The following is a 27,267-nucleotide window of genomic DNA, read 5'->3' as shown; positions in this document are numbered from 1 at the left end:
CGCCGCATGAGGTGTGTTTACCGCCCCCGTGTGCTTGGAAGAGGACTTTCTACTTTTCAACTGACTCCTTTCTAAAAAAAGACACTATGGGGTCACATTTAGCTTCGAACAATGTTTTAAAAAAACCGGTTTGAATTTTTGAGTCATTTTTTTGCAGAAACTTTATTGGCGGGCGAGTGGGTGTAGAAGATCCTACACCCGCGAAAATGACAGATCAGTCAAAATGAGCTCCCTTGTGGATGGCTATTGTGGCTACAGGTCATAAGTCCCGCATTCTTCATAAAAATGACACTAAAAACTCAAAGTACTCTTCAAATAAAGTTTCTCCAAACGAGTTTGTTATTCTAGGTAGTTGTTATTACGATAACCCATGTCCAAGAGTCAATTTCCCCGGACAACATGGGTTTTATTCGTTATTTTACACTATAAACACGCTCTGACCTCCTCGAGCTTTTATTTTGGTACTTCCGGTTACCGGCATTTGAATTTGCATATTAGCTAAATATTTAGTTTCACCGGAAACATTTAGCTTCAACATTTAGATTAAGATTTAGATTTAACATCAACATTTAGATTAAGATTTATATTTAACATTTAGATAAGTTAAAAAAATATTGTTCTAAATGTGCAAAAAAGTGACTCAAAAATTTAAACCAGTTTTTTAAACATTGTTTGAAGCTATATGTGACAAAATGTTGCTGTTATTTTCAGCACGAGCCACTTTACAAACGGCACCCCATAAGACACTCACAAGTAAAGATAAAGAGTACAGTATTTCATATGTGGAGAATGTAGTGACCAATTGCACATCCACTCAAGAGGATGTGACTAAAACAACACATTAAATTCTGGCCACGTCACATTACTTTAACTACAACTGTCAAAAGAATGTATTGCTGATGCAGATACTCAAATTATTTTTAAACTCACAACGATGACAGTCTATTATCTTACCATAAACATGGAAAAATTGGTGGAAATGAATGTCATCCTTGTCCCAAATCAGTTGACACACATTCAAGACGAACAACAACAGCAGCAGACACTGTTCTGTGTCAACACACACATTTATTGAAGTAATGCCGTAAACAGGCAAAACATCATGTTGAAGATTTTATTATTAAACAGCTTCTTGAAAATACAGGTTTACATAGACTGCGATTAGAAAATAATAGTACAACTACCAGTATTTTGGTAACCAAACTGACATGGACAATTTAAAAAAAAAAGCAGAATACCCCCTCTCCCCTCCCCAACCGCATTGGACGCTCAAAAGAAGTCAGAAACTATGATAGACCAGAGAGACAAATTCATACTTGTGCTATAGGCACACATGCACATTCACACAATCACTTGTCAGGTCATATACACTGGCGAGTGCAAATTTATTCTAGCACATGTAGAAATTGCGAAGAGTAGGTAGAATCTGCCTGTGAAAACAATTTTCAGATTCAACTAACTTAATGGGAGCCAATGGAATACAAACAGCACAGCGTTTCGTTGCCCAAGTTCTTACATTGAGGCAAACAAAATGTGCCAAGAAAGTAAATATCAAACAATGATAAGGATGGACTCTTGGAAAAACAACACAGGTTATGTGGACTACATAATGGACTATCCCCAAGGTGCTAGTCCCCTTTTACCCCTCCCCGAATGTCGTCTCTTTCTCTGCTTGATACAAAAATAAAACTGTGCTTCCCCAAAAAAACCACCCTGGACACTCTCCTGTGCCTATAAAACTATCTCGGATCAGATAAATCCCCCCCGTTGACACCCTCAGGCAGGGACTACACTATTCCCAACCATTACCCCCATAAGCTTTCTTCCCTTTACTTTACCTTATCATGCCCTTCCCCTGGACGAGACTTGGGCCAAGTCATCATTTGAGAGGCGTTCATGTGTGCAGTTATGTGATTGACAGTAGTTTGAGAGACACAATGGAACCAACTGCACTGTCCACCTCAAAGCGCACAAACACATCCATCTTGTATAATTACTCAGACTATAGAAATTCCTCACAGATAACTGAACAATGTGTAATCGACCCAGCTCTGTCCATGGCTGGCATTCCCAAAAGCATATTATGGCGTGCAGGCAACACTTTTGAGTCGATGCAAATGAGCAAACAAATGTTTAAAATGATGATGGGAAAACTACATTTAACCTTTCCGTTCACATCGCTGTCTACTAAAATGAATTAGTTATTGAGTGTATAATTCAATTTTAGAAATGGATCTGTGGCAATCTGGAAAAATTCAATCAGTGTAGAACAATGCAGACCAATGTATAATTAGGGGATAATGTTTGTTTGTCTTTTTTCTCAATGTTTAAAGACCTCCAAATGATTTGAAATGGGAGCTCCTGTGTTGCTGTTTTATGCTGACTTCTAACCCATCACTGATGATGATTTCTTCTAATTTACATTTTCTTTATTCTGTTGTCGGATTCATGATTCTTATAGCACTTGTATGCTTTTGGGAGACCAGGCCTTACCTGCTACAAACCCCCCACACTGATCAAGTGGTCATGCCATAAGCTTCTGTCTTTTCCCGTGCTCTATCTCTTGCCCCTTTTATTACCAGCAGGGGGTTTCTTGAGCTGGAGGAGTGGCCCCCCTGTGCCAAAGCCTGCAGCAGGTTGGTTAGACACGCCAAATGTCAGGCCAGCTGAGGGGTTGATGCCAGGGTTACTGAAGTTAAAGCCTGTGCTGCTGCTGCTACCAAAACCTAGAAAAAGCAAGAGACAGAGGACACAGAAAGACAAAAATATGAGAAATGTTAGAGGATAAAAAATAAATGGAGCAAATAGTGATATGAAATGCACATTTTGTGCACCTAGTGCAAAACCCCACCTCCTAAAAATGTATTGTGTCCAAACTGTCAGGACACACTTACAAGACTACAGATGATTTTGTTGTCAAAGCCTGCTTACAACAGAGGGGAAACCAGGCAAATGTATTATACAGTATCAGAGTATTGCTTTGAAGTTCTGAATAGCCTGACAATATGTAAACAGGAAGGTTAGTCAGACTGCATCTGACATATTCCTCAGAAAAATATGACAATTCAGGGAGTAATACTTGTAAACACAAGCCTACTCGGACTCTAGCTGTACTAGAATTTTTCTAGTTGCTGTCATTTCTCAGGGCCGGATGTGGAGGGGGTATACACAGTATGTATGTACCTGCGCTCAGACTGCCTCCTGTGGGCTTACTCGTGGAGGAGAAGGCAAAAGAAGACCCCCCAGTCCCCACCCCACCAAATCCTGGCCCACCACCAAAACCTGTGGGAGAGAGTGACATGGAAGTCAAGTTTGAGCTAAAGCACATAGGCTACACTAGGAATAGATAAAAAGAAGCAGTGCCTCAGTAGTATGGGCAGGCATTAGCAGACATATATGTAAAACAAATGCCGTAGCCTAAATCTTAACTTCTGACTGGAGACTGCAGTATAAAACAGTATTCACAGCACACGGCAAAGCAAAGGCCAAAGGTAGGAAAAATGACATGAGAAAGATTACAACTACAAGAGAACACACCAAACTCGATGTGCGTTCAGACCACTTCCCACACTGCCGAGTTACTTTTTATGAGTTACTTTTTATCTGGCAGTTGTGGTCAAGTGGATTTGCCAGTTGACATCTAAAACATTTAAATATAGAAGACTGCTGATTTTTGGGGGGGTGGGGGGTGTCAAATATCTCCTCAGTGAGGAAATAAAATCAAACTTGTCACATGTAAAAACAACCTGTGGCAATTTGTTGCTCAAATTTCTTGTGGTGTGAACGCACTTGACCCCTTTTGCACAAGAAAGAACAGAAAAATAAAAGCCAAGCTCTGACTGCACCACACTCTCAGACACATACACACCGACTACCACTACTTTCATACGTAAAGAACCAAAAAAAAAAAAAAAGCCGCCTGGCGTTAAAAGCTACGAGGCATTAGGGAAATGGTAAACTGTGGAAGGGAAGGGCAAAATAAAAGATTTCATTAAAAAAAAAAAAAAACGGCAGAGGTAATACCTCCAAGGGTAGAAGAGCCCAAGCTAGTGCCCACTGCCGAGGCAAAGGGGTTTCCAAACCCTGCCCCCAAGGGTGCCTGGGTCCCTGAGACAGAGAGAGAGTATATAAATTTTACTCCTCTGAATGGGTTAAGTGTGTAAGGGGAACTTATGTTCCTCATCTCCTTTGACAGAAAAAAGTTGGTAAGAACATTCACCATGGCAAGGACATCATGTATTTTATGACACAACCGTCACATGAAATGGACTTCTCTTTGGCAAAAATGAAATTTGAAACAATAACCCAAATGTGTTATTTTTCAATACATTGTAATTAAAGTGTTAAGTAAGTAAAGCAAAGACTGCAACAGCACTACACAACCCTGGCATGGTGCTTCGGAAATGTAATACTACAGTATAATTACAGATTTAGGAAATGCACCTGTACCTGTATTTTTTTATGTTTAAGGGATTGAAGCTATAACATTTCAGTTAATTAGCAGTACAGTTACTGTGTCTAAAAAACTGGGGGGAAAAAAATGTTGCTAGTTCTTTCACTCAGAAACTTGTCTTTTTTTTTTTCCCTCTTCGCAAATTTTTTTCTTTTATGTATTCAAATTTTCCAATTAGACTGCATTGTTAATACAACTTCAGTTGAAAAGAAACAAGGACAAACGTTTCTTTGTTTAAAAATTGATTTATTGTCAATTTTAATATGCAATTCCACTTACATAAAACACAAACAAAACAGTTTCGAACAGAATTGATTGTTAACTGCTAACTGCTACTGCATTTGACAAGTTTCCAAATTTTCAAGATTTCTGAGAGTGAATGAACTAGCATACGCCAAAAAAAGTAAAATGCATCACACAAGTATTGGATATAGCTCAAAAAAAAGGCACACCATATTATATATTAAATATACTGTATCAACAGGCATTGGTTATATATAAGTTTGAACACATTCATCTACAAGTAAAAGCGCTCCAGATTTAGATAAGAAATGTGAAAATGGCATCTATGGCTGCCTCTCAGTGTAAACTGGTCAAAATAAACTCAGTGATATGTTATAGTTTGCCTGTGGAAGTCAGGGTGGTCAAGTTTCGAGCCATCCTTTCAACAGGAATTGAATGACCTTCGTGGTTTGTGTTTGTTTTTCACCAGTGTATTTCGACATAACAACAGCCAAATTCTTGGTGGTTAATGCTCTTTTTTTTTCTTTTCTTTTTTTTTTTTAAGAAACATCTTGGATAAATCTACATATGATCACAGGCTACAAACACTTCTTTTGTTGGATCAAGTCAGATTTAGGCGACTCGAGTCTCTAATTTTTTAGATAAACATTAGCAAATGTGTAGTTCGTCTGAAATCTCAAAGACCTCCCAAAAACACAAGTTGCAATAGTAGTACCTCTACGCCACATATAGAAAAACCACTACAAAACAAAAAAAGGCATAACGTAAGCATATGATAAATGGTCAAAGGAAATGATTAAAAGAGAATAAGAACATTCAAAACAGTCTGTAACAGCCAAGCACTCAAAAGACCAGACTCTGGTTTTCAACTAATCGGCCTGATTTCTTTTTAAGAGAACTGCTGTGAAAAAGTAAGATACCATGTACACAATTCAGAATCATTATTTGTGATTCAGATTGAGCACTGTAGGCAGATTGTGGCGCTAGTAGTGTGCCAACATTAATAAGAGTTTTAATCACATTTTAATTCCTTCACTTGTTTGGAAAAAGAGGTAAATGGGATAATTCCTGCTGTTGTAATGGAAAAAAAAAGAAAAAAAAAAAAAGTACAGCAGTCAGAATTTGCATACATATTACTGACAGATATTGTTATAAGATACCTAACATACAGGAATAAGGTGGCTAAACATCCACTATCACCTTCAAGGTCCAAACTGCTTTAAAAACAGGCCAATAATTATTATTACATGATTTAATAGTCATTATTGTGCCAAGTACGACTGCAGAGATGTGGAAGACAATAATGTTAAAGTATAAGCTAAAATACACAAAAATCTAAACTCCTGACGTCCAGCTTGTTCCAAAACTACATCTCAATCCTTCAAAAGGTTTAGAGTTGTTTAATAGAGGACCGGAATGTCCAAAGCAGCAGTCTCTCTTTAACCCAGCGACTCCATCAAGAATCAATTAGGTTGGATTCACCAAGCACCACTGCAACTAGCAGCAACATACAGAGAAATACTGGAGAATGAACTAAAAACCTGTTTATATCACAACATATTAAACTACTTTTGTGTGTGTGTGTGTGTGTGTGTGTGTGTGTGTGTGTCTCCTCACTCTTCGGAGTAACCAGAAATGCTAAGCTCTCACCAGTATCTAACAACCAAGCAACACTGTATCCTTTTTTATCATAAAACGGTGGGAAATAAAGCCCCACAATAAAAGACGCGTGGACAGAAAATGTGACCACACCGATCTTTCTGTTTTGTTTGGCACCGATGTATTTTACTGGCACTGAAGGACCAGTGTGAGCAGCAAAAAAATCATTCCTACCTCTTATCTATAAAAACAAATTGGACTCAGTCGAACCAATGAGAAAGGAGATGTTCTACAAAAATCAAAAGATACAAAGTACCATCATCTTGGATAAAATACCTGAAATTACAACTTGTGAACAGCACTTTTACATTTCAATCCAACTCAACTTAATGTGAAATGACCCCAGCCCTGTTACGCTGACAGTAGCCCTTAGGTGAAATAGCTTAAATCAAGTAACAGTGGTATGGCCTCATGCAACCGAACCAACCAAATGCATTTTTAGTATTGAACAGTGAGATAATGCAGGCCATTTGTCACAGGGGCTATTTTACAAGGTTATCAGCCTTGTTTCCACTTCAAGACCGACTAAGTGCAGTAATGGAAAGACAATTAAGTTAAAATTTACAGTTTAGGTAATTAAATAGTTTATATTTTCAGTCCTGAGTCTTTTGGCACTTTTCACCTTATGTACACTGAGGCACAAATCCAAACAAGCTTTTGGTCTAAAACAATCAACCACTGCATCTACAAGTATATGAGTCCAACAAGAGTCTGTCTGAAGTAAGTAAGTGCCAACCAGCTGCATGGTTAGTGTTGTATGTGCTATGACACTGGCCACCCTCCGCTATGCCAATTATGGACTAAGTTACACACACACGCAAACTGAAAATAAAATAAAAATAAATAGGAAAATAAATACTGACGAGACCAAGACGTCCAGCTGTGATTAGGATTAGTCTTTGAAATGACTAGACAGTGAGCACGATGCTGCGATAGAGATGGGATTTTGCTTAATATTATCATTGACATAAAAAAAAAAGCGATTGTGTAATCTTGTACCCAACTCTGGGGTTAACAAACTTGCAAAGCTATGAGTTAGAAATAAGTTAATTTATCTGAAACTGATTTGGCTTCATACGAAATAACAAATGGAAAGCAACACGCATAAAAAATCTTCAGCAGGCACCTAGGGTAGTGTGCACTTGTACCACACAAGTGGAACTGATGTACTGTGGCAACAGGGCTTTTTTATTTTTTTTTCTGCAAGTGATGGTTAAGCAACAGGTTGGTAAAATATTCCCATCCCTAACTTGGCACATACTTTAAGAAGCGAAGATGTTTATTCAGAATAGATCCGGCATGTAAGCAGTGTCCTGGGTAACAATAGGTTATCAAGTTTGAGTCTAAACAGCAGCAGAAAAAGTCTTGTTTTTCTAATTTGCCATCTTGAGAACTTTCAAACCATGCTGCCTTTGCAACCCCCACCCAGTTAAAATATTGCTTTCAAACTCTTCACTACACTTCATTTAAATTCGCATGAAAACACAGCAGAAACATGCTAATATACATAGCCTAGTTTTGTTCATGGTAAAGTGGGTGCCCTGATATGCCAGTAAAATGGCCTACAAACCAAAGCCTACAAAAAAGGCTGAAAATTGGTTCGACATCTCAGAGATGTGGCAACAACCATAACGGACACTACTCTAAACGCTGTTATCTTTGTTGTGAAATGTTTCATAAAAGTGAATTTGTGTGCCATTGAGTGCTGATGTGACAATATGACCTGCTCCATTGTGTGTTATAGTAGTAGTGTATTGAAATATCTCTGGGATATATCCATCACTAAGTCCTAAAAAAAAAAAAAAAGTCAATTTACAACATCTCACCAAGCAACTAAGCTTTCTGCTTATGCTGGATATTAATACTGTGTGGAATACTCTTTATTTATATAGTTTTGTTTTTACTGGCAGAAAGTGGAAATATTTTAACATGTTTTATGATATTTTTAACATTTAATGAATATATCTTACATTCTTTGATTGGTTAGAGTACGCTTTATAAAAATGTGGGTCTTGGCCTAAACTGTGCCTACTATTGATAAGACCCTGAACAGGAGAAGCTGCATGCTTCAATGAACACGATTTTTATAAATTTTGTATCTTAAAACGTTCAAGACTGTATTTTCAGTCGAGCAAACTGGCGCTATACGGTGATCAATTCAATACCCCCTACAAAGGGACCTCTTGACAGCTGGACTGAAGAAAGTAGGGGATACATTCTAATAAATTTATACCTCATCCAGCAACTGATCACCCAGATACAATCTTTAAAAAAGTATGCCAAGTATATCTAAATCACAGCAAGTGTCCAACGTTTCTAATCCCCATTACAACCTTCATTAAGGAGTTGGCTCATTTCAAGCATTCGTTGAATAAAACGAGAGTCCTAGCTCAAGTAAGATTTCGAAACTCCAATTATAACTTCAAGATTCAAGTGCATAAAATTGAGATAGCTGGCCTTCTCTCGCATTACAATCATTTCTCCAATAATGTCATCCTCATATACCTGCTCTAACATCCTATTAGATAGAGAGGGTACCGAGAGAAATTAGGTGGAGTAGGTTATTATATCCTTGGTATTACTGAAAGTGTGTGTATGACATTCTCAAGTGTACAGGCTTGGCACCAACACTGCCAGATTCTGGTGTTCATTTCCCACTAGAGCAATCTATAAAAATGTCCTCACTCTGGTATTGTAAGGCGTGTAAGATAAATGTGTCTAACCCTTGAACCGAGAGTCAGAGACAAGATGGTAAGGCAGCACAAAGGTTCCCCGTCGGGGTTTATCTCTCCCTTTCTTTAGCCATCCTTCGATTAGAGTACAGACAATAGCTTGGTACCAGCTGAGGCTTTTTTTGTTTTGAATTATTTTTAAATCATCCTCTGTATCCCTTTGACCTGTCCATTCCCACAACTGACACACTTATCCTCTCAAACTTTTAATATTTGTTTCTCCTGTCCCTCCTTTATTTTAAAAAGGTGCGAGGAGTAGAACTGTCTAGAACTTGTAGGCAGTCAGACCTGGAGTTGGCTGCTGTTGCTGGGTCAACGTGGCTGCCATGGCAACCGCTGCAGCATTGGGTACACTGGAGAATGGGGCAGGTCCAGTCGTGACTCGCGGCGCACTCTGCCACTTCCTGTTAGATGCCCGTTTGGACTCAAAGACGTCTGTGGAGTCTTCCAGGAAGGCTCGGCGGTAGGATAGGTACTGGTGCTTCAAGATCTATTACATCAGACATAAACAAAAGAGAAAGACAAAACAGAGACTGAAATGAACATGTTGTTCACACATGTGTAACAAAAGCAGTTTGGATTACAATTTCTGCTTGTTAAATCCCTTGTCACACAGCCCTAGATATTATTAAACTCAATTTCAAAACAGTGCCAAGTTGATGAAAACATTTAATCATTTTAATACTAGACTGGGGGCAAAGAACTGACCTTGACGTTTTCATGGACAGACTGGAGCTGGGCAGCCTGCGCAACAAATGTCTGGTACAACTTCTGCATGGCCATGGTCAGATCTTGAAACAAAAACATACACAATGTCATTATCTCTGTCCACATGGTGAGTTAAGGAAATTCATAAGAGAAGAAGAAGAAGACACCCTTACCCTGAGGAGTGATGTGGGAGCCACTGCTCTGCGTTGTCAGGTGGTTCTCAAGTTCTTCTATCTGCTGGCGATACTGCTGCAACTGCACCTCAAACTGCTCTATCAAGCTACGGAAATAACTAAACACACAAAAAACCAACATTTTAATTAACAAGTGACAAGTGAGGAGGGGCATTTTGGCTCAACAAATCCAAGAGGTTGACCAATGATATTTAGTAGTTATTCAGGTGGGACCTTAACGCAACTTTCAACAAAGCTTTTAGTTTAAAACTGAGTCAAGAGATAATTTGGGACTTCTCTCTGGTAGCTTACTCACTCTGACGGAGCAGTGTTTTCGTGTTGAAGTCCAGGAGGAGTCTTTTGTGTGCGCAGTGCTATGTCAGCATTTTTCAGCTCCTTAAGAGGAGAGGAGAGAGACAGTCGAAAACATCATTTTCAGTTCACAGTGAGTGAGTGAAGGACACTGTTAGCAACCTAAAGCTACTTGGGCTATAGATAGATATATCCGTCTTGATATAGAACTGGTACTTTGTGGTTACAAATGTCCAGCAGTACATGCACACAATGTGTGTGTTCACTTAAAAGACTAACTTTCATGTGTACTTCTTAATTAGATTTGAAGGACTCTGAAGTGTTCACTGTGATGTATTTTCATATTGACTGTGGTTCTGTGACTTTATAAAATGTCTGCAAGACTAAAAAGACTTGAATTAACATAATTACTGTTTATACCTGTGCTGTCTCCAGCTTTAGCTTGTCGATTGCCAAGGCCTGGCGCTGTAAGCCGCTGGCACTGACAGAGAGAAGTTGTTTGAGACTCTTGATGTCATCTTGGACTTTAGAAATGGCCTTAGATGACATCCTGCTGATGTCCTCCTGAACTTGTTTCTGGTCTTTCACAAATTTTCTATAAAAAAAAAAAAAAAAGAAGGCACAAAGATCATTGGAAGTTACTCAACAAAGTTTGCCAGCACTTGGAAAAAAACCCTGGACACACATTTGACTTTGTTTGGAAGGCAGTGCCACTCTAATCTCCTTTGGGACAAAAGCCCTACTGATATAACAGATTAACATTTGCATCTTTAAACAAATTACACATTTCCAACATGCCAAGCAATGTGCCTAGGCCTTGTGAACAGTCAGTGGACCAAACAATAAATACACACACAAGACTTACTGGAAATTCTCAACATCCTGACAAATGACTGGGGGCAGGTTCTCATCTTTCAAAGCTTTACTGTCCCTGAGGGAGAAAAAGACAGGTTATCATCATTGCAACAAAATAAATAGTCGTTGATGATCAGGCATACATTAACAGGATAGTAAGTCGCAGTAAACAGCATTTTCATTTAGTAAGCCATGTGCACATTTGTCAGCGGGACTTACTGTGCATTGGCTCCAGATGATGTGTCGCTCTTATTCTCAGAGGAAGTGCTGAAGTCAACTCCACCCAGCCCCATACTGGGGGCAGGAGCCGCTGATACTGATGTGGAGGGAGCTAGCAGAGAACCCAATGTTAACCCGCCTCCTCCTCCAAGTGTGGTCTGACCCAAACCTGCAACACCAAGTGAATATGTAGGTTAGAATATCGTCATACTACAATGTTTCCACTGTGTTGTCTGTGTACCCTGTGTCAAGTTTGGCACATCATGCTATCTGCATGCTTCTCACCTGTAGACACAGTGCTGGAGAATAGACTCCCGCCCAGTGACGGAGCTGTTAAGGCTGCTGTGGTGGTTGTTGTGCCACCAAGACCAAGCATGAAGCCTGTGGCTGCAGGCTGCTGTGGAGCTGTGGATGTCAGGACAGAGCCAAACGTTAAACCTGCCCCAGCAGGGGCTGATGAGGAGCTGGTAGCGGTGGTGGTGAGGGAGAAGGGCGTTGCTGAGGCGGTGGGCTTGTTAAAGGCCAAGCTGAAGCCTGTGGATGTAGACGAAGTGGCTGGGGCACCTGAGAGAAAGTATATGTAGAAATCAATTTTTAATGAGTTCCCATTGACTTCCCAGGATGTTAATTCATAAATATCCCAGAAATACAAACATACCTAATGTAAGGCCTGTAATGGGCGCAGCAGCACCTAAAAGAAAACAACATCACAACATAAGACAAGGCACATGACTGTTAATTACACATGCATTTCTTTCTGTGCTTGCCATCGAGTTTGTTTATGCATCTGTATGAAGTTATTACTTGAGGCAGGTGTGTTGAAAGAGAATCCTCCAGTAGGTTTTTGACCAAAGAGACTGCCTCCTAGGCCAAGAGACGGGGCGGTGCTGGTGGCGGGGGCAGGGGTCGCTGCTGCTGCTGCTGTACCCAGAGCAGTCCCAATAGAGAAGCCACCAGTACTGGCTGCAGGTGCACTAAAGGAGACAAAAAGGGCAATACATTCAGTCACATAATCACACCAAGCAACAGACTAAAAGGAGCAACTTTTATTTTTATTTCTTTCTACTAATTCTTTTTGCCTTCCACATTTCATTTGCTCCATATAACTATAATTTCCGAGCTTGGGATAAAGTATATCTATCTATCTATCTATCTATCTATCTATCTATCTATCTATCTATCTATCTATCTATCAAAAGACTGGTCATAATTTACAGTCACTGCACATTTCTCCTTTCTTACTTTGCACCAAATCAACACTGCCAATTCGCTGTATATACTTTTGTACAACATATTTTATTTACTATTGCTACTTTGATATTTTATTATGTATAGTTTGTTCTTTATATTTTTACTCTTATGTTGTCTATCGTCACTGTGTGTAATGCTGCTGCACTGTAATTTCCCAGCTTCGGATAAATTCAATCTATCTATCCATCCATCTATCAGAGCAGCCTGCAGAGGGTACATGTGGTGTATCAAAGTAAAAGCCTCAACATCTTACATTTGCCTCTGTAACAAAGATTAAAGTTACCTCAGGTAAACAGAGCAGACAGATCACTGTGACCTTTTTCCATCAGGTTACTAAAGGTCACACGAAGCAACAACTCGCTTAAACATTCAAAAAGTTGTTACACGACAGGTTGACCCTATGCTATGCTAACGTAAGCTAAACGTCATTACCTGGTTGCAGCCCCGAATGAAAACCCCGCGCCAGTGTTGGCGGCACCGAGAGTCCCGGATCCAAAGTTGAAGCCAGACATTTTGTTTGTTTGTTTGTTTGTTTTTTCCTTAAGAGGCACACGTTGAAAACAAACCGGCTATTTGGACTTCATCACAGCTAACATTAGCGCGCTAACGGTTAGCTTTGAAAGATGCCCGCGTGAGGGCCAAGTCCTCAAAACATGCTCGTGCAAACGTCGCCTTCTCCGAATAAATCCGGAAATATTCAAAAGTTTCACCGCCTTCTTCTTTTTCTTTTAGATTTGTATTTTAAAGCTGCCAAATCACAGGACGGATTATCGCATGTGTTACTTTTTTTTTCTATTCCCCGCCTGGTGTCTCCCCGTACTACTTCCCGAATGGCTATTGCATTTCGGGTAATCTTTACTTTAAACCACATTTCCCGTCATCCCTATCGCTCTGTTTTTGTGTGCGCGTGACGCTCACGCTTCCCACACATGCGCAAGATGACTGACGCTTGCGGAAAAGATCACACATTGATTCCGGTCGGGATTTCAAAATAAAAGAAGCTGTTTGGAGATGGTTGAAATGTGGTAGACGCGTCAAGCAACATGTTCATATATTTTACTCAATGCTGTTTCTTTCTCCTGTCTTTCTCTCATCTTTGTTTATTAGTATGTGTGTTTAAATAACACAGTATACACATGCGCATAATTACCTAATACTTTAGAGGAGCCTAAATTGAGGCATATGTTACGTTTTTAAGCCCTTTCTTGCTTCAGTGTATATTTTTGTATACATGGCACGGTGTCATGAGATAACTTTTATTAGGATATAGCGCTATATAAATAAAATTGAATTGAATTGGTATATTTTACTAAATAAAGGTGTGTTCAAACCACACAAAAGAAACTAATTACTGATTTATAATACATACACAATTCAAAGAGTGGAATCAAATTTGGGAACCTAATTTTGGGAACCTAATTATGTCACCATCTCAGATCATCTCAGACTCTTGAAAGTTTTAAAAAAGGACTTAAAACTTTCCTTTTTTCCACATCCTATCGTATTTGACATGATTTCTTCTGTTGTGATTTATTTGTTGTTTTTTTTTGTTGCTTTGTGTGCATATACCTTGCGTGTGTATTGTAGCACTTTGAGATTTGATTCAAATGTAAAGTGCATTATAAATTAAACTTATTATTATTATCTACACACAACACTCGTGCTTTTACTTCGAAAAGCCCACGCCGTGAGTGTGTTGACGTTATTAGCACGGTCTTTATGCGGATGGAGGAGCGAAATAATTGACAATAAACACATATCGTGTGCCTCCGAAAAAGTGAAGGCGGTTCATGCTGTGGTTTAAGACAGTTTATGTTATCAATGATACAGTTATCCCGGGAGGACGTCGTCTGAAGCCTCGCGGTCGCTGACAGCTGTCTCGAGTCGGACAAATGGAGCATATCCGAACGCCGAAGGTAGCGTCAGCTAACATTTGAAGCTAAATGCAAATGGATGTGGGGGGGGTTACAGTCAGCAGCTCGGCCTGTTTTTGTTTAGGATTTTGTGTAATGTGATGACGTTTGCCAGGTGTTAATATTTGTGTAGCACTCCCAATATCATGGCGTCTAGCAGGTGTTGCCAGCAACTTGGAAGTGGTCAGACGTGACGAGCATGAATGAGCTGTTTGTTTTTCCCGTGCAGCATTTAGCTGGGCTTTAGCATTTCTGCAAAGCTACTACCTGCAAGCCCCGATATTGACTTGAGTTAACGTTACAACCCAGGCTGTGCATCCAGTGTGAGAGAAGACCAGACCAGACCAGAAGGAGAAAAACAAGCTACATTCACTACTATCTGTAGATGTTCACGCTTTAAGGCTGATCACTGTAGGACTGCCAGTCTTTTTTTCATATGTAGGTTACAGTCTTATCCTCTGGACAGTTATCTTGACATACAGCCAAACAATTTAACATGCTTGGACAAGCAGTTAGCAGATAACTTACTGAAGACCAGGCTGAAAGCAAAAACAAACAACCAAGCAAGAACTGAAGACTGCTGCAGTTCAGGCCTTGCAGATTATTTCTATGATTTGCAACCAGATATTAAAAGTTATGACTTATTTTAGGGTTACACGGCCAAATATGTTCAACGTTACATAAAGCTGAGGGATAACATATATAAAATATGCTGCAGTTTGTACATGCATGCAGTACTTTTTCCACATGGTCGCTGTCTATTTGCTCATGGACTGCTACTGTGGATGGTTCAACTGGCTTTCCTTTAACACAATAACACTCTACAGCTCACAATCCTCGGACGTGCTTTAGGCCTACAGCTATTCTATTCTAGTGTGTGCATCTGAGGGCGTGTGTGTGTGTCGAAAGGTGAGCTTTCGACATCATGCTGAAGCAGTGTGACTTCATTTCTGAGCTTCCTAGGATAATTGTACATTAGCTCAGGAATAAGGCTGTACTGGGATCAGGTTGATGTGATTGTTTGCAGACAGGGTGTGGCCCCCACTGTCTCAAGTCCTCTTGGTTGTTTGCTGCAACAGCAGAGAAGAGGGTTTTAGTGCTTTCCAGAAACTGTGTTAAAAAACAAAAAAACAAAATAAAAACGCATTTTGTTGGATGATACTGTTTAAAGTCGTATTCACTCTGTGGTCGACCTGCGTCAGAAAATAAGTACTTTGAAGCACAGCTCAGATTGCATCGGTAGTCCTTATAAAAGAAAAAATACATAAACATTTACATCATCAACTTTATTATGAGACTCACTCATCCACACAAACCTCTGCTCTAAGAAGCCTGTCTGTGACAGAGCTCTGTCCCCCCGCTGGTTGCCGGGTGACAATCATTTCACCATATCTGAGAATGACAGGAAAACGGAAACCAAAGAGAGGATGTCTGAGTCAACAAGACAACCGCTACTATGATGATTCATGGATTTGGACGTTTAGCAACGACAGCAACAAAGCAGTCCAAATCCAACTGTCCTATAGCCTCTAGGCCGCAGAGAGTAGGTCACAAATTAACTTTTTACAATAAGAACTCTTATTCTAATAGATTTTAGCAACACTCCAGGCTGCACTTATTATGTACGTAGTTTAACATGTCAACAGTATTTTCAGACCAGTTCTTTAAACATATGTTGGAAAAGTTATGTGTAAAAAAAGACTAAAACATTAACGCAGAATATTTATCCCGTACTTAATGGAGTTATGAGTGGACGTTTTGACCTCCAGAGGTATTAAAATCTGTTGTTGATGATAGCTAGTGGACCACGACCTTCTTCCATAAAAATGTGTGACCTGAGTAAATGTTTGACTTTACCGCGAGTCTCTGCAGTAATCAGTGTTTATTTGCATGGATGAGTTGGGGGCATTGCAAGAACACTGCAAAGTTGCACATCAGCATATTAGAATACAACTGGGGAAAAGCAACATAGAGAAAAAAATTCAGTTTGACTTGAGGTGCTAAGAATCGGTTAAACTAAAACTGTTCCGTCGATACTGTAATTAGACTGTCATATCAAGAAATCTTTGTGACTCTCGCTATAGTGGAAGTGGCAACAGAAAGTTAGGATGAGGTTCTTACTGGATCCACTTAGACTCATTTTGTGGCACTGCTGTTAGATCCTATCTTCCCTCTTTTTAATATCTCATATACTTGACACCCATTGAAATAAGTTCACTTCTATCTACCGTGTGTGTGTTTACAGGTGGAGCAGGTGCGACTGTTGGATCGCTTTAGCAACAAAACCACAAATGGCACACTGTACCTCACGGCTACACATCTCATCTTTGTGGAGAGCATCTCTAACAACTCAGCGTCTGCCGGACAAGAGATCTGGGTGAGTGGATTTCGTGGTGACTCCATCCTGCCAGTGTTACAGGTGTCATTCAGAGTCATTCACAGCTCACTACATATGGATGGAACCACAATAAATGCACTCTTGGTATTTCTTTGTCTGATGCAAAATGGTAGATTTCTACAGTGGAGAGACGCTACATATAAACTGCACTAATTACTGACGGTAATTAAGGGTGCTCATTTATAATATGGACCCATTTTTAGCCTATTAACTGACTTTCATTAGCACTCCCATGTTTGAAGGACGCATGCAGCATAATGTTATCAAAAGCTTCTTGCAAAATCTTTGTTTTTGCTGTCAGAAAATCAGCTTTTTCTCTGGATTTGCAGCCATTTGATCTTTTTCAGAGCTCCTGATTTATACTTTGAGACAAATCTTTCGAATTCAAGTGAAGCGCTGCAAGTGAAACTGGAGCTCCAATGTAACGCCGGCGTTGCCTCTCGACAGTCGCACTAAAAAGACGTCGGCTCGACCACCGCAAGGAAGTCTGCAACTCGATGGGGTGCTTGGGCAAAAGGAGAGAATGTGCAAGCTTGTGTCTGCTAAGAGGAAGTAAGGTGGAGGCCTCGTACAGTAGCAAGCTCTCTGTTTGTGTGTTCTGCCTCCACCTGCGGGTGGATTACTGTTGTAACACTGTGAGAACTAGGTTATTGATGTTCATCAGTAGCAGTAGAGCATCCTGATTGGCGCTCATGGTCACCTTTTTGTTTAACGTTACAATGGCGGCATTGGGGTATGAGCGAAGCATCGGATAACAACACTGATGTAATGAGCCTAAAGCAGAATTTTAGTCTCATGTAGTGCAATTTGAACTGATGGTTTTGCATAATATGGGGAGATTTATTAATATTGTGATTTGTTTGAATGATTTCATACATATTAAGCACCCCTATTTAATGGCTTTTATAGAATCCTGATGATTTCTGCACACTTGGTTGAACAGTATAGTCTGCTATCTGTGTGTATACAGTAGCACTGTACTTTTTGTATGCGGGAATATGATGTAGTAAAAATAGTACTCACAGATTTAGACTGGTCTGCATTCTAAATGTTCTAAATGTCCTAAAATGCTTCGTGCAGCAAATCTCAGGTCACAACCTCCTCCCCACCATCCGTCCCACTTTATATGCTGAGAAAGGGGAACAGTTTCCTTTCCTCTTTGTTTTTGTTTTTTTTAGCTTATTCTGGTGGAGCGTTGGCATTGTTGTCCATGGTGTATTTGGTCCTGTTTGTCTGTGTAGGTGTACTGCAGTGTAATGTATGTGTCTATTATTGTGGAGATAATTTAGAATAAGTCTGTTGGTCAGAGAGGGGGAGTTTGTTGTTGAGTTACTGTCTGTCTCAGCAGCTGGTGAGATCAGCATAGTGTGTGTGTGTGTCTGTGTGTGTGTCCTCATTGAATATAGTGTTGTGCTGCATTTTTCCTTTCCTTTCCCTCTGTTTATGAAATCGATCTTGCAATATTCCAAATCGAGAACCAGTGCATTTTTAAAACAATAGAAATGACTTCTTATTCTGGCTCTTTGCCTTGTAGCTGAATCATTTGCTCTTAAGTCCTCTAAGAAAAGTTTTGAATTGTTTGACGTTACTAAGCTTTAAAGAATTTTACAGTTAGTTAATCTGGACACAAAGTATTACGCGTGTATATACATTAAAGTAATGAGAACAACAAACATGTTTAACCAGTTTGTTTGTTAGTTCCTTAGATCCTCACTAGCACAGTGTCTTATTTTGATCATCTCCTCATGACCTGTTATAAAGTGGTTGTTCATAATTGTATTCAAAGCTCATAATACCATCAATCTCAGCACAATGGGCGCCAGGGCTTTCTCCTATACTGCATCCAACCCAGAGCTCCCTTGCCCTTGCACATAAATATACTGGACTCTGGACTGGAAGGCTCTTAAAACACATCTTTTTAAACTATCTCACTGAATTTGGTTGTATCTAAAATTCTCTGTCTGTCTGTCTGTCTGTCTCTGTCTCTTTGTCTTTTGCTCTTTTTTCTTTTGCTTCTTAGATTTTGCACCACCACATAGCGTCTGTGGAGAAGCTCTCCCTGACCACCACAGGCTGTCCTCTGGTCCTCCAGTGTCGCAACTTCAGGGTGGTTCATTTTGTGGTGCAGAGAGAAAGAGACTGCCATGACATTTACAGCTCGCTGCTGCGACTTCTGCAGCCTGGTGGGTTTCACTGTGTCTGTCCGTGTGAAGAAACATAAACTCCAGTGTAGTCATATTAGTGTGTTTTGTTAAGCCTCTCTCTCTGGTTTCCTTCTCTTTTGTGTAGTATCATATCAGGAGCTCTATGCATTCTCCTACAACCCCAAACAGAATGACCAACAGAGAGAGGAAGGGTGGCAGCTCATCGACCTGGGAGCGGAGTTTGAGAGGATGGGCGTCCCCTGTGACCAGTGGCAGCTCACCGATGTCAACAGAGACTACAAGGTAGATAGTTGGTATTGTGGAGAAATTGCTGAAGGAGTTGACCGTATTGTTTGTTCATTTCTGGTACTTCTCATTACATCTGATGCTGCTGTCATAGCTTTTGTGTGCTAAAAGGGAGGCAACAGTTTCATTGTGTGTCTTTAAAATTTACAAAGTAGGTGAGAGCGTTGTTGAACTTTACCATAAACACCACCTACCACAAATAAAAAAAGCAGTAGGCAGTTTACTGATGTCAAAGGTTTACTGAGCAATACAGTCATGTAAACATTGTCTAGACTTTCCTGGTTGGTCACATATGAGGCAAGGGATATTCCCTTGTTATACTAAACTGGCTGTGACTGAGGGTGGGGTGGTATTTTAGGAAATCACTTAATATGGTGGACCAGTTTGGACCAGTTGGATGTTGCCACATATTATAAAAACATTATGTACAAAGGTCCAGAAGAGGGCGCTAGAGCTTCATTGTTATGCTGTTTGTAGTGTTTAATACGAGCACCAACTCTTGTATGAAGAAGTTAAAACTTAAATACAAAATGATATCTCTAAAGAAAATTGACACCTACTTTAAAGAAGTGATCATTGGTAATGGTGCAGATGTTTTGTGTCTGCATACAGTATGTGATGTGTGTATGATTTGTGTTTTTTTTTTCCAGGTGTGTGAGACATATCCTCGAGACCTGTATGTTCCCATTACAGCGAGTAAACCCATAATTGTGGGGAGTTCCAAGTTCAGAAGCAAAGGACGATTTCCTGTGCTCACATACTTCTACCAAGAAAAGAAGGTAATGCATTGTAATAACCTGCACACAGTATTGTATGATTTTAAAAAAACAACAACATTTTACTGTGTTGTAAAAAGTAAAGCCCACCAGTTTCTTTTTCTACATTTATTTGTTAAGTTTGGTTGTTTTGTATGTTGTAGTAGTTTACAGAGAAAAGGTAAAAGTGACCTTTTTTAATTGGTGGTCGATTGAAGGTCAGAGAATCATCAAAGATTTTAGGAATTAATGTCTTGTCCTGTGAATTTTCAGGACAGTAGATGCCATGTTCTGATCAGTGCACTGTGTTCTCGCTGACAGGCAGCCGTGTGTCGATGCAGTCAGCCTCTCTCTGGGTTCAGTGCGCGATGCTTAGAGGATGAGAGCATGCTGCAGGCCATCAGCAAGGCCAATCACAACAGCCGATTTGTCTACGTTATGGATACCAGGCCGAAGGTAACAGCTTAAAATGTGCTGTATGTATAACTGGGTTTAACAGAGGATTTGCAATTTTTTTTTTTATTATTTTGTCCTGCAGTTGAATGCACTAGCCAATCGAGCAGCAGGTAAAGGCTACGAGAACGAAGACAACTACTCCAACATCCGCTTCCAGTTTGTCGGCATTGAAAACATCCATGTAATGAGGACCAGTTTGCAGAAACTGCTAGAAGGTTATACACGTTTATTGTATAACTGTTATTATCTACTATTCTAGTCAGTAAATCTCTAAACTAAAATAGCATTCCATCTGTGTCTCTTAGTGATTGGGACTCGCTCTCTTTCCATGAGTGACTACCTGGTTGGCCTGGAGAGCAGCGGCTGGCTGCGACATATCAAAGCCGTTGTAGATGCAGCCATATTTCTGACCAAGGTAAACCTTTTTTCCCTTTTGCTGCTCTAAAAGCTCTCTCTAAAAGCACATTTAACATTGACATTGTTTATATTCAGCATATTTAAACTTTATTTATAGATAAACACAAAGCATGCAGTAATAGCCATGACTGATCACCTTAAAACTTAAACCTCACTGTCCATCACGGGCTCATTTCCACTATTCCATCATAGACAGTGATTGTCAAGGACGGATTAATTTCTTTCTCTGCTGTCTGTCTTTACCCCTGACCCCAGGCGGTGACAGTGGAAGGAGCCAGTGTGTTGGTTCATTGTTCAGATGGATGGGACCGAACAGCCCAGGTCTGCTCACTGGGATCTCTGCTTATGGACCCTTACTACCGCACTATCAAAGGCTTCATGGTACCAGCCACAAGCACACACACATACGCACACTGTTTAGCACTAGTTCAAAGTAGGACTTAAAGGCTGCTGAGAATATAAACATAATCTTCTGTTAAATGTTTGTGCGTCTTATTTCAAACTGACTTTTACCTCCCTTATTAGGTACTGATCGAGAAAGACTGGATCTCCTTTGGCCACAAGTTTGCTGACAGGTGAGGTTTCAACTGGATCAACTGAGCCTAGAGCAGAACCCTGGGACCTCATTTGCCCTACTTTGGGGTAATTATATTTCATGATAATATTACTACTATATTTGTTTTATACCAAACTAGGTGTGACCAGTTGGATGGGGATCCAAAGGAAGTGTCTCCTATCTTTACCCAGTTCCTGGAATGTGTCTGGCAGCTGACAGAGCAGTTCCCACAGGTGTGTGTTTGTTTTATACAGTGTCATAATAACCACATGTTGATGGATGTTGTTGGTTGTTGGATACTGCCATAAGGAGCTACGCTACTCACTACTCTAACATGTATAAACTTGAACGATAACTTTTACGTCGATGTCCTTTGAAGAATGCGCCGCTACTGAATGAATATAGGGGAAACACTGAAGTTATTGCATTTGTTTAATCCTAACCTTCCCCTTAGGCGTTTGAGTTCAGCGAGTGGTTCCTGCTACAGATCCATGAACACGTCCACTCCTGTCAGTATGGAAACTTCCTTGGCAACAATCAGAGACAGAGAGAAGAGTTGCAGTGAGTCCAACACACAAAGATGTTTGTGCATAATAGTTCTTTTCTGTGTATTTCTGTGTCTCCATGCTTCTCTGTATTCATCACTTTTAAAAGGATGACATTTGCATCAAAGTGGACAATCCTCTACTCTCTAATTGGACTGTGCCAGAAGTTTATGTGTTATACTTACTGCTGTTTTGTGTTCTAGGCTGAGAGAGCGGACTCACTCGCTGTGGGCATTTCTGATGAGCGAAAGACAGAACTACTTGAACCCATTTTACAGTCCTGCATACTCTGAAGCGCATCCTGTGTTGGCGCCTTCTACTCTGCCCTACAATTTCAAGTCAGTACAGCCTTCCTCGCCTCTCTTGCCGTTAGATGTTTGTAGTGTCCTGCTGTAATTGTCTCAATCAATCTGTAAGGAATCTTAAATTAAGAGATTTCTTTACTTCATCTCTAAAAATGTATTTGTGTTTCCAAGGTTCTGGAGGAACATGTACCACCAGTTTGACCGTTCCATGCATCCGCGTCAGTCTATCCTCAAAACCATCCTGACTCTGCGAGAGAACAGCCGTAAGGAAGAGGGCACACTGCAAGCACTGGAGAGTGTGAGTTGACAAGAAGTTAATTCTCTCTATAGATCCAGTGTGTTGACATCAACACACTGAATTTAGTTGTCATTGATTTAAAATGGAGAGGACAAAATAAGAGAAACATGTTAAAAGGAAAACAGGAAAAAAGGACCACTGTTATTTTGAGATAATATGGTAATCTTGTCCTGATAAATATTGTCCTAAGATAAAATAATTGCAACTGGCTGCTCTCAGTTACCGTGCATTACTTTTGCTTTCCAAAACGGTAGTGGATTAGTAGATCACATAAAATCTAACCTGCAGTGCCATCTCAGAATATACATATTAATCTTGAAACCTTTTTAATATTCAAACTGTTAATATTAGCCTCAAACGCACCATCATATTTAGAGCATTTGGTATTTCACCGCAGCTTGCCTTCTAAAACCATGATCAAAAATGAGCATAATTCACACTTCGAAATGAAATGAAATGGCGTGATGTCTTGTCCCTCGCTCTCTGGCCAGAGACTCCAACAGCTTGGCGTGACCCCCATTGCGACCTCCGACCCGCCTGCACCTCCTCCCACTAGAGATCAGCGCTCCAACTCCAACACTCTCCCGCCACGTCCTGATTCCCTCATTCTGGGGGCACCCATCAATCACAAAGAAGTGCAGCGACAGGAGGAGGAGGATGAGCAGGAGGAGGTGGGCGAAGAGGCCACAGAGAGCACCGACACGGAGCGGACAGTAGAGGGCAGCAGTGGCACCGAAAGCAGGAAGCAGAGCTATGGAGAACTGGAAGGGACTTACAACACAGAGTTGGCCAAAGAAGAGCCAGCTGTTGTCAGTCTGGAGTTTGGAGTGGCACGCATGACCTGCTGAGACCAAACACGATGATTGTTGGGTAGTGAGGCGTAAACTGAGTGAGAGAGCTTACTGAAAGTGTGTATGTGGCAAGGGGAAGTTGTCGTTCTGTGAGTGATGACGTGTTGATTACACAATGGTCCTGAATGGGCCGAGTGGATGAAGTTGTATGTATAGTCTAAATTTCAATGGAAAGCCTCATTATTCTGTCATATACTGCACCTATAGGGAAGAAGCTTGTTTTTTTTATGAATGTTGAAAAGCACTATAAAGAATTAATGAATAGAATAAGAGAATAAATTCATCCAAAAAAAAAAAGTGAGTCTTCCAGTTTGTAATTTTAGTTATTTTTATGATCCATTTTTAAAACACGTTGCTTTAATACTCAAATCATACATACATTTTAATATTTCTCCACAGAAAATCACATTTTCTGGCACCAGATATATTTCATCTCATGCAAAGGCTTGAATCAAGCCAGATCTAAATGTTGTGTGTGACCTGAGCTGATTTTGCTCCATCGCAACGGCATGTAGTATTCAACATGTAATGCTAGAATATCATTAAAGATAATCCAGCATTGGAAATTTTGCTGAACCCAAATTTGTCTGCACGCGTACTGTATCTGACACAGTTTTGGTTTACTTTTTAAGTAACTGGTCATTTTGCTTTTTGAACTCTTACTGGGATCATGGACAAATGGACTGTGATGTTCAGACCCTAAAGCGGTTTAACTGTCAACCGTCGCCCTCATTGATTATTTAATCCTATTTTACATCTCACATTGATCAGATAATCTGACTTGCTAACGTGCATTGATCCCAAATCCTATTGGTCGTAGCTGTCTGCCATGTCAGTGATTTATTGTTTATGACAGCTGACCCTGATCAGGGGTCAGTGTCAACGATACAATGGGGTCCTAGAGGTCTAAAGTCAATGGGTCTGGTTGCCTAGGTACTGTCAAATGCAAGATATGAGTGCTGCATATGTTAAAAGGAAATTTTATTAGAGTAGACTGACAGATTTTATAACATTTTCTCTAAATTATGCATGCGCTTTCTTTCTTTTTGCCTTTTAAGAGTTTGAAATGCCAAGAACAGTCAAACACAGCAGGGTGTTTATTAGCTCAGTTGGTGGAGCATCTGCCCTGTGTACGAAGGCTCAGTCCCTCAGCAAACATCCTCCTCCTTCAGACTGCTGCAGAAAAAACGAGATGTAAAACTGGCAGGGTGTCAGCATATACTGAGTGATTGTGTGATGTGTGTAGAATCTGCAGATTCATGATCATTTGCATTTATTTTCCTTGTGTCGTGCTTTCTTTGCATGGCACTCAAAAGAAACAAAGCCACATACTGTTCATTCTGCTGTGTTTTCTAGCCTGTGCTTCTAAATACTTTATGGAATTTGTGCTGGTAGCATTGGCAGTGAACTGATTCCACCACATTTTTCACCCTCATCGCAGACTGTTGTCTGACCGGAATAACTGGAGTTTTGTGACTACACACGCATTCACACAGCAATCAGACAAAGTGACTATTGGCCTCAGACAAATTAGTGTCTATGAGTGTCTAACAACTTGGAATAAAGACAGGCTGGCAGTGCAGGGTTATGTGTGTACCCCCTGTGTCAGCTTTTTCCAAAGCTCTACACACATTAAATTAAAGGGAAAAAAAGAGCACAATAAGTAATTCTTAGTATTTCTACACATTATTCATTCACATTCTCGATGTTCTTTTTTTATTCTACTGTATCAGGCTTTTTAAGGTAATCATTCGTCAGTCATTTATATGCAGTAGTCTGATGAATGAATGCCTTATTCCAATCACAAATAAGTTGCAGTGTTTATTTAGTTCAGTTGCTTTAATAGTTTTCAATATCATGAGCATTAGTATTATTACTAAAGTGAATAAGTTGCTACACCAGAGTACAGATGAAAACAGTAAATTGCTTTAAAACAGCATGCTCTATATGGAATATTGACATTAATTCACCAACACAATATTACTACACTCTTCCTGTAGCCTACTTGTGCATGTTACCTCGCATGAAACACTAAGAGGTCTCTGCTGCTGAGGGCTCTCCCAGGGCTCTGAATCATTCAGATGAGTACTGCACGCTATGACAAGAGAACGCTTCTGAGGACAAGGAGGAGTTGCTGTACTCATACTCAACATAAACACACCCCATACTCCTGCAAAATGTCTATATATACACAGAAAGCCTGCATGAATATGCGTACTGTATACATGCACACTACATGTTGTGTGCACGCGCAGCTTGTAGATTAATGTGCGAGTGTGTTAGTGTGAGTTAGTGGTGTGAAATGGGTTTTGGTGTCTCTCTCACTCTGTCATCATATCAGCGCAGAAGACGAGTTAGATGACAATCCTGCCTTTATTGTGAAATTTCAATTCCATCATTCATTGTGTATACAAACCACAATATGTCAACAGCATTTTTTAAAATGTCAACGGCACCTCCCTCACTTGTCTGTGCTTAGAAGGCTTAATAATAATACCACTCCCCTTTATACTAAAGTAACAAAAGAGCACAGGGGGTAATCCTGGGGGGCTTAATACTTTACACACACATACATAAAGATGACAATTTGTGCTGACACACACACACATCATAGCTTAGTTTAATCTAGAGATGGAAGGAAGATGACGAGGAAGAGAGTGTGTGTGTGTGTGTGTGTGTGTGTGTGTGTGTGTGTGTGTGTGTGTGTGTGTGTGTGTGTGTGTGTGTGTGTGAGAGAGATCAGTTATTGTGCAACAGGCTGGGTTTGTTTGCACAGGTGACACAGATAACTACAGACAAGCAGCCACACCCATACCACATTGTAACCAGCACCAGCAGTTAGGTCAGTTAATTTGCCTGAAGTTGCATGATGGACATTAGATTAGAATAGATTTTTTAAAATCTTAGATTCTATTTTTGTTACAGTAGCAAGGGTGTAATATACACTATAGAAGTACAAATGTTTAGAGGATAAAGATAAAAATGGCAAAACAACAACCAAAGTATCCTTCAGCCTATACAGTAAATAGGAATGCAGATGTGCAAGAACGAGTACTAAAGGTGGAAGTGGCAAGATATAAATAATACTGCAATTGCAATATCGACATATGACGACATTGAAATACTTCACAATTCAATTTCAAATGTTTCCAGTTCAATTCAGTTTAATTGTTACATATAATCGTACAGGTACAATCACTGTGAAATGGATTTATGTAAAACAGTGAAGTGTAAAAGTAAGTCAGTGCATTTTATTCCAGGAAATGACGTACATAGGAGGGACTGTGCACTTTTATTTTAATATCAAAGACTGGCACATAAACACAAGCAGGCAAACTATAGAGTTATGGGTGTTGTTGTTGTTTTTTTTTTCAACTTCAAGGCATCTGGTCACCTTATCAAATAACATATTCATCCATCTGTCTATCCATCCATCTATGCATCCACTCTGCCATACACACCCACAGGCTTTTGATAACAAGAACATCAATATTTGCATGCCGAGGCTCGTCGCCTGAAGAGGATGGAGAGATTAAAAGTACGTTCACCGGCTACATGGCGTCATAATGCAAAGGTTACACACACCATGCATGCATGCAAATTCAGGCATGGTATTAGAAAACACAGTGAGCGAGAAAGAGAAGCAGAGGGGGGAAATGTCCTCTAACCAGGCACGGACTGATAATCTGACATACTGTGCATTTGCCCAGTGGGCATA

At 40.1% G+C, this 27,267-nt stretch overlaps 2 protein-coding genes across 4 annotated transcripts; one reads left to right on the top strand and one right to left on the bottom strand.

The window, feature by feature from the left end:
- Positions 1–1,043: 1,043 nt before the first annotated feature.
- On the bottom strand, positions 1,044–13,524 carry nup58 (nucleoporin 58). Of its 3 annotated transcripts, XM_010748647.3 has the most exons (14): positions 13,038–13,524; positions 12,159–12,328; positions 12,013–12,045; positions 11,640–11,918; positions 11,355–11,523; positions 11,146–11,211; positions 10,701–10,875; positions 10,285–10,364; positions 9,969–10,087; positions 9,796–9,878; positions 9,376–9,577; positions 4,024–4,107; positions 3,184–3,282; positions 1,044–2,726 (listed from the first exon to the last, which is right to left on the bottom strand). In XM_010748647.3, exons 1-14 carry the CDS (start codon positions 13,115–13,117, stop codon positions 2,557–2,559), a joined length of 1,809 nt encoding a protein of 602 aa, XP_010746949.2. In that variant the 5' UTR covers positions 13,118–13,524; the 3' UTR covers positions 1,044–2,556. The 3 variants fall into 3 exon arrangements, with proteins under 3 accessions (XP_010746949.2, XP_010746951.2, XP_010746952.2); XM_010748649.3 differs by lacking the exon at positions 4,024–4,107; XM_010748650.3 differs by lacking the exons at positions 3,184–3,282; positions 4,024–4,107 and having other exon boundaries at positions 13,038–13,523.
- Positions 13,525–14,286: 762 nt separating this feature from the next.
- Positions 14,287–23,846, top strand: mtmr6 (myotubularin related protein 6). Its single transcript, XM_019254969.2, has 15 exons — positions 14,287–14,521; positions 16,764–16,895; positions 18,937–19,099; positions 19,206–19,363; positions 20,017–20,145; positions 20,443–20,577; positions 20,660–20,792; positions 20,883–20,992; positions 21,250–21,375; positions 21,520–21,569; positions 21,690–21,783; positions 22,005–22,111; positions 22,299–22,433; positions 22,572–22,698; positions 23,190–23,846. The coding sequence occupies exons 1-15, from the start codon at positions 14,498–14,500 to the stop codon at positions 23,544–23,546; spliced, it is 1,980 nt and encodes a 659-aa protein (XP_019110514.1). The 5' UTR covers positions 14,287–14,497; the 3' UTR covers positions 23,547–23,846.
- The last annotated feature ends 3,421 nt before the right edge of the window (positions 23,847–27,267 follow it).

Source organism: Larimichthys crocea, chromosome XXIII (genome assembly GCF_000972845.2).
Source record: "Larimichthys crocea isolate SSNF chromosome XXIII, L_crocea_2.0, whole genome shotgun sequence".
NCBI classification, from domain to species: domain Eukaryota; kingdom Metazoa; phylum Chordata; class Actinopteri; family Sciaenidae; genus Larimichthys; species Larimichthys crocea.
The sequence above is the reverse complement of the archived record's forward strand: the minus strand, read 5'-3'. Positions and strand labels throughout refer to the sequence as shown.

What these genes read in the sequence shown, in the direction of transcription:
- mtmr6 (XM_019254969.2), top strand. Translation starts at nt 14,498, where the DNA reads ATGGAGCATATCCGAACGCCGAAG. An exon ending in ACTTCTACCAAGAAAAGAAG is followed by an intron (nt 20,146 to 20,442) that starts GTAATGCATTGT and finishes TCTCGCTGACAG; the next exon opens with GCAGCCGTGTGTCGATGCAG. An exon ending in TTATGGATACCAGGCCGAAG is followed by an intron (nt 20,578 to 20,659) that starts GTAACAGCTTAA and finishes TTTGTCCTGCAG; the next exon opens with TTGAATGCACTAGCCAATCG.
- nup58 (XM_010748647.3), bottom strand. Translation starts at nt 13,117, where the DNA reads ATGTCTGGCTTCAACTTTGGATCCGGGACTCTCGGTGCCGCCAACACT. An exon ending in TTTCAACACACCTGCCTCAA is followed by an intron (nt 12,046 to 12,158) that starts GTAATAACTTCA and finishes GTTTTCTTTTAG; the next exon opens with GTGCTGCTGCGCCCATTACA. An exon ending in CAGGATGTTGAGAATTTCCA is followed by an intron (nt 10,876 to 11,145) that starts GTAAGTCTTGTG and finishes TTTTTTTTATAG; the next exon opens with AAAATTTGTGAAAGACCAGA.